The sequence below is a fragment of the Saccopteryx leptura genome, chromosome 3 (genome assembly GCF_036850995.1).
Source record: "Saccopteryx leptura isolate mSacLep1 chromosome 3, mSacLep1_pri_phased_curated, whole genome shotgun sequence".
Classification (NCBI taxonomy): Eukaryota; Metazoa; Chordata; class Mammalia; order Chiroptera; family Emballonuridae; genus Saccopteryx; species Saccopteryx leptura.
Genome location: NC_089505.1, coordinates 371,977,619 through 371,991,038, shown reverse-complemented (window position 1 = coordinate 371,991,038; position 13,420 = coordinate 371,977,619). Strand labels below are relative to the sequence as shown.

The 13,420-nt window shown below is 57.6% G+C and overlaps 1 protein-coding gene across 9 annotated transcripts in view; it reads right to left on the bottom strand.

Annotated features, from left to right (window-relative positions):
* The window catches only part of MROH1 (maestro heat like repeat family member 1), a 53,124-nt gene that overhangs the window by 15,295 nt on the left and 24,409 nt on the right, over positions 1 to 13,420 (bottom strand). For 7 of the 9 annotated variants that reach the window (XM_066379747.1, XM_066379751.1, XM_066379748.1 and 4 more), the window contains 17 exons: positions 9,979 to 10,083; positions 9,654 to 9,804; positions 9,500 to 9,540; positions 9,090 to 9,231; positions 8,697 to 8,749; positions 8,163 to 8,270; positions 7,114 to 7,233; positions 6,783 to 6,905; positions 5,940 to 6,086; positions 5,835 to 5,861; positions 4,730 to 4,852; positions 4,515 to 4,594; positions 4,321 to 4,432; positions 4,122 to 4,217; positions 3,472 to 3,576; positions 789 to 924; positions 563 to 675 (listed from right to left, as the gene is read on the bottom strand). In XM_066379747.1, the coding sequence (XP_066235844.1) occupies positions 563 to 675; positions 789 to 924; positions 3,472 to 3,576; positions 4,122 to 4,217; positions 4,321 to 4,432; positions 4,515 to 4,594; positions 4,730 to 4,852; positions 5,835 to 5,861; positions 5,940 to 6,086; positions 6,783 to 6,905; positions 7,114 to 7,233; positions 8,163 to 8,270; positions 8,697 to 8,749; positions 9,090 to 9,231; positions 9,500 to 9,540; positions 9,654 to 9,804; positions 9,979 to 10,083 (1,782 nt within the window). The remainder of the gene's footprint in view (positions 1 to 562; positions 676 to 788; positions 925 to 3,471; positions 3,577 to 4,121; positions 4,218 to 4,320; positions 4,433 to 4,514; positions 4,595 to 4,729; positions 4,853 to 5,834; positions 5,862 to 5,939; positions 6,087 to 6,782; positions 6,906 to 7,113; positions 7,234 to 8,162; positions 8,271 to 8,696; positions 8,750 to 9,089; positions 9,232 to 9,499; positions 9,541 to 9,653; positions 9,805 to 9,978; positions 10,084 to 13,420) is intronic. The other 2 variants (XM_066379754.1, XM_066379755.1) reach the window with 2 other exon arrangements.

Genomic DNA, 13,420 nt, shown 5'->3' with positions numbered 1-13,420 from the left:
GCAGAGCAGCCAGAAGCTAAAGCAGACAGAGCAGCAGGGAGGCCAAGGGGAACGTGGGACTGGGGACAAAGACGTAGAAGCATAAAAGCGGCCGAATAGCAACACGTCTGATCCCAACCATGAAGTTCCTGCTCTGCCTGGACTCACCCAAGTCTGGGTCTTTGCCCTCCCCCATCCGATTCCCCACAGAAAGGGCCCTACTGACCCAACCCTTCCTTCTTCAGGAGAGAGAGCCTCCAAACCACTGACAGCCGTTTCTAACACCAAATGGAATAACAGCCCTGCCCTGGCTTGAAGGCTCATAGGGCAGGCCAGGGGCAGCTTTCTCAAATCCCTGGAGTCAGGAGGGTGACGGAGGGAGTGCTGGTCAGAAGTGGTGCCACACAGCTAATTCTCTGAATAAAACCTGACATGCTCCTGTCTTTGTGCCCCACGCCCATAAGCCCCGTGTTGAACCATGTCGCAGTACCCTGCAGGGCCCACTTGATGTAAGGTGTTCCTGCAAGAGTCCCCCTTGGCCAGACAGCGGCCTCCTCCCCTCTGTGGATTGTCCGGTGGGTACCTGAGCTATACTGTGGCAGGTGTGGAAAAGGATGGCAGGGTCGGGGTGCACCAGGCCATCTTTGAGGGTGAGAAGCCGCTCCGCCACGTCATCCCTGTAGTCACGGGAGAAGCCTGCAGAGGCAGGAGAGAGCAAGGGACTGGGCAGGAAGCCCCTGGCCACCTGAGGCCCAGACTCTGCCCCTCCTCTCTCCAGCACCTCCGCCCCCACCCAGCCGGAGGCTCACCCTCATAGCCCAGCTGGAGGTAGAGCAGGTAGTAGACACAGTTCACGGCCTCCTGACGGGTGGCAGGCCACAGGTCCGCACACCGTGGGGAGAAGAGGCCAACGAGGAGGCCCAGGTTGTGGAAGGGCACCAGAGCCTAGAGGAAGAGGGATGGGAGGTGCTATGGGGACACTGGGGAGGATGGCCAGAGGAGGGAGCTGGGACCCTGGGGATGCAAAGGGTGGACAGGTGCTGCCTGTACCACTTGGACCAGATACAGACCCTGTGGCCCACATGGCCCCTGCCAAGGTCAGCCTCCTGCAGGATGACCCCTGCCACCTCCAGTGTGTGCTCCACTCAGCTTAGCTCTGACCATACCCAGTCCACAGGGGTCCCTAAGGGGGAAGAGGGCCAGGCTGGCAGGCACGTGCAAGCGTAGGGCCGATCAGGAGAAGAAGAGAGGGCAAGGCTCTGTTGAACCCTCCAACCCCCACAGGAGGCCCCTCCTCTAGAAGGCAAAAACCATCGGGTGAGGGAAACTGCATGAGACCCCCTTTCATCCTAACTGGGTCCTGGTCCCATTTTTCAGAGCCTTTCTTCTCTCCTCAAATACTGAGTCTTGCGTGCTCCTACCCTGGGCCTTTCAACACCATCCCCGGAGCCGTCGTGACCCCACTGCCCCCATCCTGGTCCTGGAGTCCCCAGGATGAGGACTAACAGGAGGAGGGGAGGCTGGAGTATTGGGAAAAAGACCTCCAGGACCAGCTGCTGTCCATCTTAGCAAGGCCGATGTCTGTCACAGCACACACAAAGACGAACTCGGGTTGGACCGGCTGTTATGCGGAGACTAGCCATGAAAGAACCTGAGTGGGGAAAGCCCGTCTGTGTGTGCACAGAAGGCAAGAGCCGTCCTGAGACACTGCCGATTGACCACATAAAGAACAGGAGTTTGGCCCCCGGCCAGGTGGCTCAGTAAATAAAGCATCAACCCAATGTGCCAGCAGCCGTGGGTTTGGCCCCTGTCAGGACACAGGAGAAGCAACCAAGGAGCACACAACTAAATGGAACAACTAAATGGACAAGGAGTTGATGCTTCTCTCTCTCTCTCTCTCTCTCTCTCTCTCAAATAAATGGAAAAGCATTTTAATTTTTTTTTTTGTATTTTTCTGAAGTTGGAAATGGGGAGGCAGTCAGACAGACTCCCGCATGCGCCTGACCGGGATCCACCCGGCATGCCCACCAGGGGGCGATGCTCTGCCCATCTGGGGCGTTGCTCTGTTGTGACCAGAGCCATTCTAGTGCCTGAGACAGAGGCCATGGAGCCATCCCCAGCACCCGGGGCCAACTTTGCTCCAATGGAGCCTTGGCTGTGGGAGGAGAAGACAGAGACAGAAAAGAAGGAGAGGGGGAGGGGTGGAGAAGCAGATGGGCGCTTCTCCTGTGTGCCCTGGCCGGGAATCGAACCCGGGACTCCTGCACACCAGACCGACACTCTACCACTGAGCCAACCGGCCAGGGCAGAAAAGCATTTTAAAAGAACTTTTAAAAATAATGGAAGTTTAGGTACATTTTAAAAAAATAATAAAACACCAAGAAAAAAAAAGCCTACAATCATCCTGAAAGATGAAAAAAGGTGTACCTGACAACATCCAGTCTGTGCCCTGATAAAAGTGCTCATTAAAACAAATAGGGTGCTGAGGAACATGAGAAAAAGTGAACATGGCCCAGCAAGTCCAGTGTGCCCAGTGTGCCCAGCAGGGAAACTGCCGGGGTAGGGGCCACCGTCCAGTTTGTGTTCCCGATGTGCTCCATGGAGAAGGGAACGAGGTGTGCAAGTCCTGGGACGAGCGGATCCCCAGTTTGTGAACCAGGTGACTGTGTATCTGAAAAGCACAAGGAAACTAACAACTTGTTAGAAGTAACAAAGGAGTCTTATAAACTAGCTATGACTAAGTATCTAAAAATCCAGTTTCCCCATACCAGCAATAAGCAGTCATTAGGACAACTGAAGAGAAAGTGACAATGACAAACACAACAACTCCTCTAAAGGGCCAGACACACCTTGCTGGCTCAACTACCGAGTTCATGGATGCTGTCACAACTGCGACAGGAATGTCAGGGCTGTGTCACATTCACCCAATACCATCTGGATCAACGGCCTTGTAAGGACAACTGGAAATTCTGGAAGAGCACAGGCGTGAGCTCCAAAGTCTCACCAAACCAGAAGACGCGCACACTGTGGAGCTCCTGGGCCGGCCCTGCTCACCAGCGCGGCCCCACCAGCCCTCGTGTCTGCCCTTTCCACGTGTCACATGGCCAGGCTCCATCTTTGCCTCAAGTGTTGCTTCCACCTCCATCGCCCTCATTCTCCTAGAGCCGGCTCCCAGCACCCTTTCCCTCACTGGGGAACAGATCACACATCAGTCCTGGCTCCTGAGGGCAAACACGCCCGCCGGACTGAACTCCGAGTGCCCAGCCCTGAGGATCCTCCTGGTCCCGACTGGCCCTCTGTCCGTGTCTCCAGAAAGAGCACAGACACTCTCTAGAGTGTGGGGTGAGCCCACGGTGGTGGCTGGGTGACAGCCAGAAAGCCTGCTGGGCACTCTGTGACGTGAGGGCAGCAGACAGCAGTCCCCAAGCATGGAACTCAGGCATGGGCTGGCCGGCAACGAGGTGCAGCTGTGCGGCCACCTCTGTTACTCACGCTTACGTGCAGGTGCTCCAGGAAGAACTGCAGCAGGCAGGCGCTCAGGCCCAGTGCCCGTGCCCGCTCGTAGCCCCGCAGGGACTTGATCCACGGGCTCAGGTGCTGGGGAAGAGGGGGGCTTCACACAGGCGCCGGCCTGGGGGACAGCCCAGGAGGCAGGAGCCTGTACATTGTGACCAGATCAACGTCCCTGCAAGGCCACCCTTTCCAGCTTTGGGACCAGTGGGCCAGGTCAGAGTAGGTCACTGCTACAACTCACCCCTCCCCGTCTGTCTTGCTGGTCTAGTTCACACGAATGGCCACCCAAGGTGGACGCAGAGCAAACGGGGCCTACAGAGGCACGGGGTGTTCCCAGGGAGGGACACAGCACGGCTACCACCCGCCCATCCCACTGTCTCAATAGCTCCAGATGATCAGAGGCTCACATCTGGGGCACTTGCAGGGTCTCTGTATCCCAGCACCCCGAGGAGAAGGACACACGGGACCAGGCTGCAGGCCCCACCTGCACACCTGCCCACAGACCCAACACTGCAGACAGCACCAAACGGCCCCTGTGCTGCCCCTGGGCCAGGAGGGCCCTGAAAAACAAATGAGGGTTGGCTGCCAGATGCCCCCCTCACCCCGGGCGGTGCACACCCACTGCACACCTCCACCATGATCTGCAGGCCCTGGGGGGTCATGTTCCGTTGAAGGAGGCTCCTCAGCAGACCCTCAAGGGCATGCATGGTGTCCAGGTACAGAGACTGGAAGAAAAGGAAGCGCCTGCCTTACTGAGGGCCCACTGCCCACAGCAGCACCTCCTCCGCCCCCATGGACACCGGTGGGGGTGACGGGGCAGGCAGATACCTCCTGGCAGCCATCCTCCCCTGCGGGCTCGGGCAGCACGGCCATGACGCTGTGCAGACAGCCATGGACCATGTCTGTGCGCACCTGCTCCTCCAGCGCGGGCTCCAGGGAGCTGAGCTACGAGTTAAGGGCCAGGTCTGTCCAGACACCCCGTGCCCTCCCCCCAGGACCCCACGCTGGGGAGGAAAGGATACACCAGGTGGGTGCAGGCAAGCATGGCCTTCTTCCGAATGGGTGTTCTCAGAGAGTTTGGGGGCTCTCCCTTGATGAAGTCCTGGGGGGCAGCACAGAACTCAGCCTGGGGCTGAGAATCCCACTGCCCGAGGCCTGGCCTCCCCAGCCCACTGCCCTTCATCTGCATGAGCACCCTCCAACGCCTCAGGACCCACCAGGCCCTGCACAGCCTCACCATCATCTGGGCCACCAGCTCCGCCTTGCGCGAGAAGTGGAAGGAGCCAGCCTGCACGCTGCTGCAGATAGCCTGGCACACCATGTACACACTCTGGACGAGACACAGCTGCAGGGCCGGGTCCTGCAGGGACAGCAGGCTGCAGGAGGCCACCAACACCTGCTCCCCAGCATGGCTCTGCCCTGAGGTGGCAGCCACTGCCTCTTGATGGTACTGAGCCCAGAACGGGTGGCTGCCCATAGCAAGAGGACAGACCACATACTGTTCTTAAGGACTCATCAAAGCCACAAGAACCAAGAAGGTGCCTATGAAGAATTCTGTGGCACTCAGCTCTTTGCCAGGCCCAGGCCCTGAGGTTCCTGGGTCATAGCCTTGGGCAGACAACTGCAGCAGATGGTGAGCTCTGCACCCTACAATATGGCTAGAAGGGTCCCCCAAGATGGGAGAAGGAAACATACCCAAGAAGAGCCCCAGCAGAGTAGGCCCCTGCCTGTCCCCCCAGTGTGGCCTCTGAGGGATCGGGGAAGGGGGTGAGGGCAGCTGTCCAGAGGCACAGATAGTGAGCCCCCGCTCTAATGGGCTCAGGTAACAGAGACAACTCTCAGGACAGCCTCATCCCAGGTAACCCCAAAACAAGGTAGGATCTGTCTTCAAGTGGAGGGCCCGATGGTCTCAGAGAGGGGCTCCCAGATTAGTGCTAGAGGTTCCAGAAGGGATGTGTTAGTGAGGCCAGAGGCTACCGTCACTGGCTTCAGAACTTAGCCCTTTCCTAGGGGCTTGCTGAGAGGTCAGCCCTGGGACCATCAGGGAGCGGAGCCAGGATTCCCTGCCCCCTCCTGAAAACCCACCACTGCTGCTCAGGTGGCAGAAGGCTCCCCCCTCTCCACCCACCAGCCAGAGCGCCCAGGCCCAAACAGGAACGGGCTGCTCCAAGGCACATGAAGACAGGCCCTAGGTGGGCTGCAGAATGCTGTCGCCAGGACCGGGACAAGGAAGCCCCAGTGGGCAACCCCCTGGCTCCTGTCCCTGAAGCTCAGCCTGGACCAGCAGAGAGAGAGAGAGAGAGAGAGAGAGAGAGACCACGCTTATCTCCTATGCACTGTACCTTGGTTTCTACCTTTATTCCCAGAACCTGAACAACAGAAAGTGAGAGGCATTAAACGTGAGATCATGGCATCGGCGCCCTCCCCAACACTGGCCACATGCCCACCTTGGTGCTGAAGCACTGGAACATGTTTCGCAGGATGTCAGACTCAGCCCTGGCCAGCACCAGCTCGCGGGGGGCCCGTGCGGCCACGTGCCCATAGCACAGGATCAGTGCGCCCTTCACTTTCTCTACCTCGTTCTCGCTTCGATCCTGAAGTGGGAGGACAGGACTCAATCACACAATCGACAGCCCCCTCAAAGGAGACCTGGCACACAACCCCCAGGTCCTTCTGGAAGGCAGAGCTGCCAGCAACGTCAGAGGCTTAAACAGGTAACACCCAACCCCAGGGAGAGCCTGCCATCAGGTACAGCGGAACAAGCAGGATTTAGGCCCTTTGGGGACCAAGGTGAGAGGATCAAGCAGGAAGAGGAGCTGGGGAGCTAAGTCAGGGTCCCCCGCGTTCTTGGGGCCTGCTCACACCTGCACACACAGAAATGCGGGCTGGCCCTGCACACCTGGTCCAGCCCTGAGATTCTATAACTGGGCAGGCACACTGAGGTACAGGGACTCGGGGAGGCACGCAGTCCTCCCACTCACGAAATGGGTTTTGGCAAGAACGCCACCTCCACCAGCCACCAGGGGGCAGAGGACCAGCAGACCATCAGTGGGACAGTGGAGGAGGCTGCTCCCACGGTGGGCTCAGAGCCCCTCTAGGAGCCCAGCTGCATGCCGTCACCCGCTGGGAGAGACCCCATACCTGGCTGCCCCACCGTGAGGAAACAGACTGGATGCAGCTCCCGCCCCCTCCCCCCAGCCTGCTGGGTACCAAGCCCAGGAAACCCTCCCCCCAGGACCTCAGAACCCAGGCCAATCCCACCCGACCTCCTCCCAACATGACTGCTTTACCTTAAAAATGTTGAAAATGCCGATGGATTTTCTGAACACATCTGACCTCACAAATTCCTCCAGCTGGGCCAGGGTGTCATCCAGGTGGGAGATGGCACAGATCCCAAAGCAGCAGGCCAGGCCCTGGGGAGGTGCATGGGGCAGTCACACTGGGGCGGGGACAGGAGGAACAAGCATCACGTGTGCACACTGCACACACGTGAACACACCCCATGGCTACATCTACACAGCACACACATATGCACACATGTTCACACTGGCTCAATGTCGAGAGGACATCGAGTGCAGTCCAGCCGTGGGCCCAGGGCTTCCCTAGGGGCAGGTGCCACACCTCATGCTCTGCCTCCTCCTGGTATCTGGCTGTTTCCAGCAGCTCCTGCAGAAGTTTCCTCACTACATCCTTACTGGAAGCAGCACCCAGGGTGGTCCCCACGCATTTATACAGGAAGCTCTGCAGCAAAGCCAGGGAGCACATTGTGATACCCCACGGAGGGATGCCCAGCACTGCCAGCCCCACGTGGGAGGGACTGTCGGGGGCTACTGCATGACTGGGGAGTCTCCCAACCACCAGCCACTATGAGGGGGTACACAGCCTTCTCTACCTAGCACTGCCAGGGCCACAAGGGCCCCCAGAGATGGGCTCAGGCAGCAAGTGGCACACAATCAAAGCACAGGAACCTGGACCTAAGGACCATTCCCAGAAAGCTGCAGCAGGTTACCCGCTACCTTCTTACCTTCTTCTGGGGCCCCCCCACCTCCTGGGGCGTCCCCCCCACCTTCTCCCGGGGCATCCCCCCACCTTCTCCCGGGGCGTCCCCCCCCACTTTCTCCCGGGGCCTCCCCCACTACCTTCTCCCGGGGCGTCCCCCCCACCTTCTCCCGGGGCGTCCCCCCCCACCTTCTCCCGGGGCGTCCCCCCACCTTCTCCCGGGGCCTCCCCCCCACCTTCTCCCGGGGCCTCCCCCCCCACCTTCTCCCGGGGCGTCCCCCCCCACTTTCTCCCGGGGCCTCCCCCACTACCTTCTCCCGGGGCGTCCCCCCCACCTTCTCCCGGGGCGTCCCCCCCCACCTTCTCCCGGGGCGTCCCCCCCACCTTCTCCCGGGGCGTCCCCCCCACCTTCTCCCGGGGCGTCCCCCCACCTTCTCCCGGGGCCTCCCCCCCCACCTTCTCCCGGGGCCTCCCCCCCACCTTCTCCCGGGGCCTCCCCCCCAACCTTCTCCCGGGGCGTCCCCCCACCTCCTCCCGGGGCGTCCCCCCCCACCTCCTCCTGGGGCCTCCCCCCACACCTTCTCCCGGGGCATCCCCCCACACCTTCTCCCGGGGCATCCCCCCACCTTCTCCCGGGGCGTCCCCCCACCTTCTCCCAGGGCGTCCCCCACCTTCTCCTGGGGTGTCCCGTTGTAGCAGGGTAGCTGCTTGCACATCTCCAGGCTCAGCTGGCAGGTCCACGTGTTGTCAGACACAACTGCCAGGCTGTCCCGAAGGAACTATGGGCAGGAGCAGCAGTGAGGGCTGGGGACTTGCTCGGCCTCCACAGGACTGGTTGGGGAGGGGCCAAGGGCCATGGGGTCACACAGTGACCTTAGGGTGGTTCTCTGCCATGGCTCTGAATGGTGGGGGTGACCTTTGAGTTCAGGCAGACATGCAGGGGCACAGGTCAGGGGCACAGACAGCTCTGGGCCAGGCAGTGGATAAGGCAGAAGGCTGTTGTGGCCAGAGCAGTTCAAAGCCCTGTCATTTGGCCGTCACAACAGGACAGGCGATCTGTGAGGGCCCTTACCCAAGAGACACCTGCCGTCCCTCCCCCAGCCACACTACGAGGTCAAGGCAGTTGTCACTGCCCTGGGAATGCACAGCCCCCCGAGCTCTCCCCACCCGGGCCGTGCCAGTCTCAGTCTCCTCTCCTCTCTCACCACGAGCAGCTTCTCCTCCCACTCCTTCTGTGGCAGAGTTTCTGCAGTATGTTCTGAAATGACAGTCATCACTCAGCCTGAAGGGAAGGCCCATCACCAAACATGAGAGTCCCAGCCCAGGCCCCACTCAGCACCCCTCACCTGGCCTGGGCCCCACCCCATCTTCCAGAACAAAAAGGAAACCCAGAGTGGGTCCACACCCCAGGTGCTCCCAAAGTGACACCAGCAGGGGCAGCCTTTGGCCTGCTGTCCAGACCCCTGCAGAACCACAGTGGAGGCTAATTCTTTCCACTTACAAAACCCTGGTCCCCACAGGCCAGCACTGCCCTGACTGACAGAATGGGGCCAGAGGTGGAGGGACCCGAGGGACCCGCCCACCTCCCCAGGCCTCACCATCCAAGTATTCCAGCAGCAGTGGGATGGTTGTGGCCCACCGCTGACCCAGCAAAGGGTGGATGTCCCGATGCAGGACGCTCAAAAGGCACAGTGAGGCTGCCCCGCGGCCATCCCCCAGATAGGGGCTGGAGGACACCGTCTGCAGAGGTGGGAGGTGGGAGCTCGCAGCCATGTGGGAGGGACCACAAGGCCACCCACGAGGTGCTGGGTGGAAGCAACCAGCCCCCCCAGCAAACAAGCCTCCCCAAGACACAGCTCCCCCATGCCCAGGTGGGAGCACCGAACTGGCCCCCACTGTGAAGCAGCGGTTTTCCCTCAGCCGCCACGGTGCCAGGATGGGGACCCAGGGACAAAGGGGACAGCCCACTCCTCTGCTGACGCCCCTGGGAAGGCGCAGCACAGCTTACCAGAAGCCTCGTGGCTATGGCATAGGGAGATGGAAGGGTCACTGCAAAAAGAAGAGGCAGCTCAGGGGCGGGTAGGGGGTGGGGCTAGATAAGGGGCAGGGCCCGGGTCGGGCGGGGTCAGGATATGGAAACACCAGGAGCTCCACACACGCACCTTCGCGGTCACTGTCATACTGGATGAGGAGGGCGTCGGCCCCCTTCTCCTGCTTCTTCTGGGCCAAGTGCACAAGGCTCTTGCAGAGCGGGGTCAGCGCTCCAGTGAAGCGCACGGGGGTGAGGAACTCCAGCAGGTAGGGCCAGAGGACCTGGGGGCAGTGCCATGGTCTGCCTCAGGACTGCAGCGGCAGGGGTGACAGCCCCTTTCTCGCGCAGGCTAGGTATTGCTCAGAAAGAACTTTAAGCAGTTCAGCAGGCTCTGGGCCAAAGGGTCAGGATGTGTGTGGTCAGTCACAGGGCGCAAGCAGGGCTTGCACACTCACTTCGCTCATTCTGTCCACAGTGGTGCTGAACAGGTAGAGGGTGCTGACACTGATTTCACGCACACTGTCTGCCGGAGGCTCCTCCCAGGGGCCGGGCTTCTGAGGCTAGGGAGTGAGAGGGAGGCAGGAGCATGTGGGGCGCCACACAGCATAGCTCTTTTCCCCAAGGTTACCAAGTCATAGACTCTGGGTAGGCAGAACACACCCTGTGTGGAGGTTAGACAGACCCGGACCAGCCACCACCAATGGGAAGCCTCTGTTACCTAGCACGGGCAGGAAATGCAGTCTACACTAAAATCGCCCAAGAAAGCAGGCTCACCTGGCTTAGTTCTGGCCGCCAAAATAAAGGAAACCTTAAGCACTTCCTGTAAGCCACTGACTACATAAGAAGTAACTTCATCCCTGACTCTAGCAATGCTGACATCTGTAGAAATTGGAGGGCCTTCCTGGAAAGGTAACCACCTGAGAAGACTCCCACTTTTAACCAAGAACAGACTACAACCTCGAGACAGTATGCTGGGCTCCTAGGAAGCCTGCGAGCAAGAGAATGCCCGAGTCGTAAAGGTGTTGCCCTGAAACACCAGCGTCACACTGAGCAGCTACATTACCTGTGGAAACTGGTAACACCTCTCACTTAGAAATCAAAGGCCAAGTAGAAAAACTAGGGATAGTTAGGCCTTGAATAATTGTTAAAGCTCACTCTAAAATATATAAAATGCACTTTGTACCAAATACATACAAACAACTTTGAAAACCTGACCACCCATTAGGCCAGGGGTCGGGAACCTTTTTGGCTGAGAGAGCCATGAACACCACATATTTTAAAATGTAATTCCATGAGAGCCATACAACGACCCGTGTACATTAGGCATTATCCAATAAAAATTTGTTGTCCCGGCCCTGGCCGGTTGGCTCAGCGGTAGAGCGGGCCCTGGCCGGTTGGCTCAGCGGTAGAGCGTCGGCCTGGCGTGCGGGGGACCCGGGTTCCATTCCGGGCCAGGGCACACAGGAGAAGCGCCCAGTTGCTTCTCCACCCCCCCTTCCTCTCTGTCTCTCTCTCTCTTCCCCTCCCGCAGCCAAAGCTCCATTGGAGCAAAGATGGCCCGGGTGCTGGAGATGGGTCCTTGGCCTGTGCCCCAGGCGCTAGAGTGGCTCTGGTCGCGGCAGAGCGACCCCCCCCCCCAGGGGCAGAGCATCGCCCCCTGGTGGGCAGAGCATCGCCCCTGGTGGGCGTGCCGGGTGGATCCGGTGGGGCGCATGCGGGAGTCTGTCTGACTGTCTCTCCCCGTTTCCAGCTTCAGAAAAAAAAAAAAAATTAAAAAAAAAAAAAATTTGTTGTCCCGAGGACAGCTGTGATTGGCTCCAGCCACCCGCAACCATGAACATGAGCAGTAGGAAATGAACGGATTGTTAATACATGAGAATGTTTTATATTTTTAACATTATTATTTTTTTTATTAAAGATTTGTCTGTAAATAAAAAAAATAAAGATTTGTCTGTGAGCCAGATGCAGCCATCAAAAGAGCCACATCTGGCTCGCAAGCCATAGGTTCCCGACCCCTGCATTAGGCCAAAAAAGAGTATCTCAACAGACTCTTTTTTTTTTTAAGTGAGAGGAGAAGAGGCAGAGAGACAGACTCTCACATGTGTCTGTCTAGACTGGGATCTGTCCATCTAGGGCCATTGCTTGGCAACTGAGCTATTTTTTTTTTTTCATTTTAGAAAGGAGAGAGAGAGAGAGAGACAGAGAGAGAGAAGGGGGGGAGGAGCAGGAAGCATCAACTCCCATATGTGCCTTGACCAGGCAAGCCCAGGGTTTCGAACCGGCGACCTCAGCATTTCCAGGTCAACGCTTTATCCACTGCGCCACCACAGGTCAGGCGCAACTGAGCTATTTTAACACCAAGCCAAGCTCAGCACTGGGGGCCAACTCGCTGAACCAATTGAGCCATGATTGTAGGAGGTGGAGAAAGAGAGAAAGAGGAGGAGAGGGGAAGGGGTGGAAAAGCAGATGGTTGATTCTACATCTCTCCAACAAAAGGACACACAAATTGCCCTAACCAGGAATCAAACCTAGGACATCCACACACCAGGCTGAAGCCAACTGCCCAGGCTCTCAACATTTTTTTTTCCTCACAGAAACAGAGAGTCAGAGGGACAGATAGGGACAGACAGGAAGGGAGAGAGATGAGAAGCATCAATTCTTCGTTGTGGCTCCTTAGTTGTTTATTGATCGCTTTCTCATATGTGCCTTGACTGAGGGGGCTACAGCAGAGCGAGTGACCCCTTGCTCAAGCCAGCAACCCTGAGCTTCAGGCTCAAGCCAACGACCATGGGGTCATGTCCATGATCTCACGGTCAAGCCAGCGATACCACGCTCAAGCTGGTAAGCCCGCGCTCAAGCCAGTGACCTCAGGGTTTTGAACCTGGGACCTCCGTGTCCCAGTTTGATGTTCCATCCAGTGTGCCACCACCTGGTCAGGTTCAAGAGACTCTTAAAATCAGAAATACACCTGGCCACATTCAATGCAGGTGATGCATAAAAATTCATATCCACAATACCCATGAAAAGCTGTTCCTCTAGAAAAATTTTAATATCCTAAAAGAAACTTTAGGCCTGATCAGGCGGTAGCGCAGTGGATAGAGCGACGGACTGGGATGCGGAGGACATAGGTTCGAGACCCTGAGGTCACCAGCTTAAGCGCGGGCTCATCTGGTTTGAGCAAAGCTTACCAGCTTGGACCCAAGGTCGCTGGCTCGAGCAAGGGGTTACTTGGTCTACTGAAGGCCCGCGGTCAAGGCACATATGAGAAAGCAATCAATGAACAACTAAGGTTCAACTGATGATTGATGCTTCTCATCTCTCTCCGTTACTGGTTCCTGTCTGTCTGTCCCTATCTATCCCTCTCTCTGACTCTCTCTCTGTCCCTGTTTAAAAAAAAAAAAAAAAGGAAAGAAACTTTGGGTCAATAAAAAACCCAAATAGACACCGCAAACTATCTGACAGTGGACAGAGACCTCGGCAAAGCCCATCGAGGCAGAAATACAAGGACACACAGACCATGAACATAAACTTACCCTGGAAAACATACTACAGGTTGGAAAATATTCATATGAACCAAAAACAAGAAAAAAAATATGAAAAATTGTAACAGCTGAAAGACAGAACTCGACCCAGGACGTTAGCAGTGACGTCGTTGTTGCTGAGGAAGAGAGGAATGACTGGGAAGGACGGGCGGAGGACCTGAGAAGAGAATCAAGAATGACAGGAAAGGGATGGGGCGGGACACAGCCGGGCTACCACACAGACAATACACGTAATGGAATTAGAAGTAAAAACTGGGAGCCCGAAATATTCAAAGAAATAAAGGAGACGAATTCCTCAGAAATGAAAGATAAAAGGAGCTCATCTGAAAAGGGTCCAGAGCTGGAGGCAAGGACA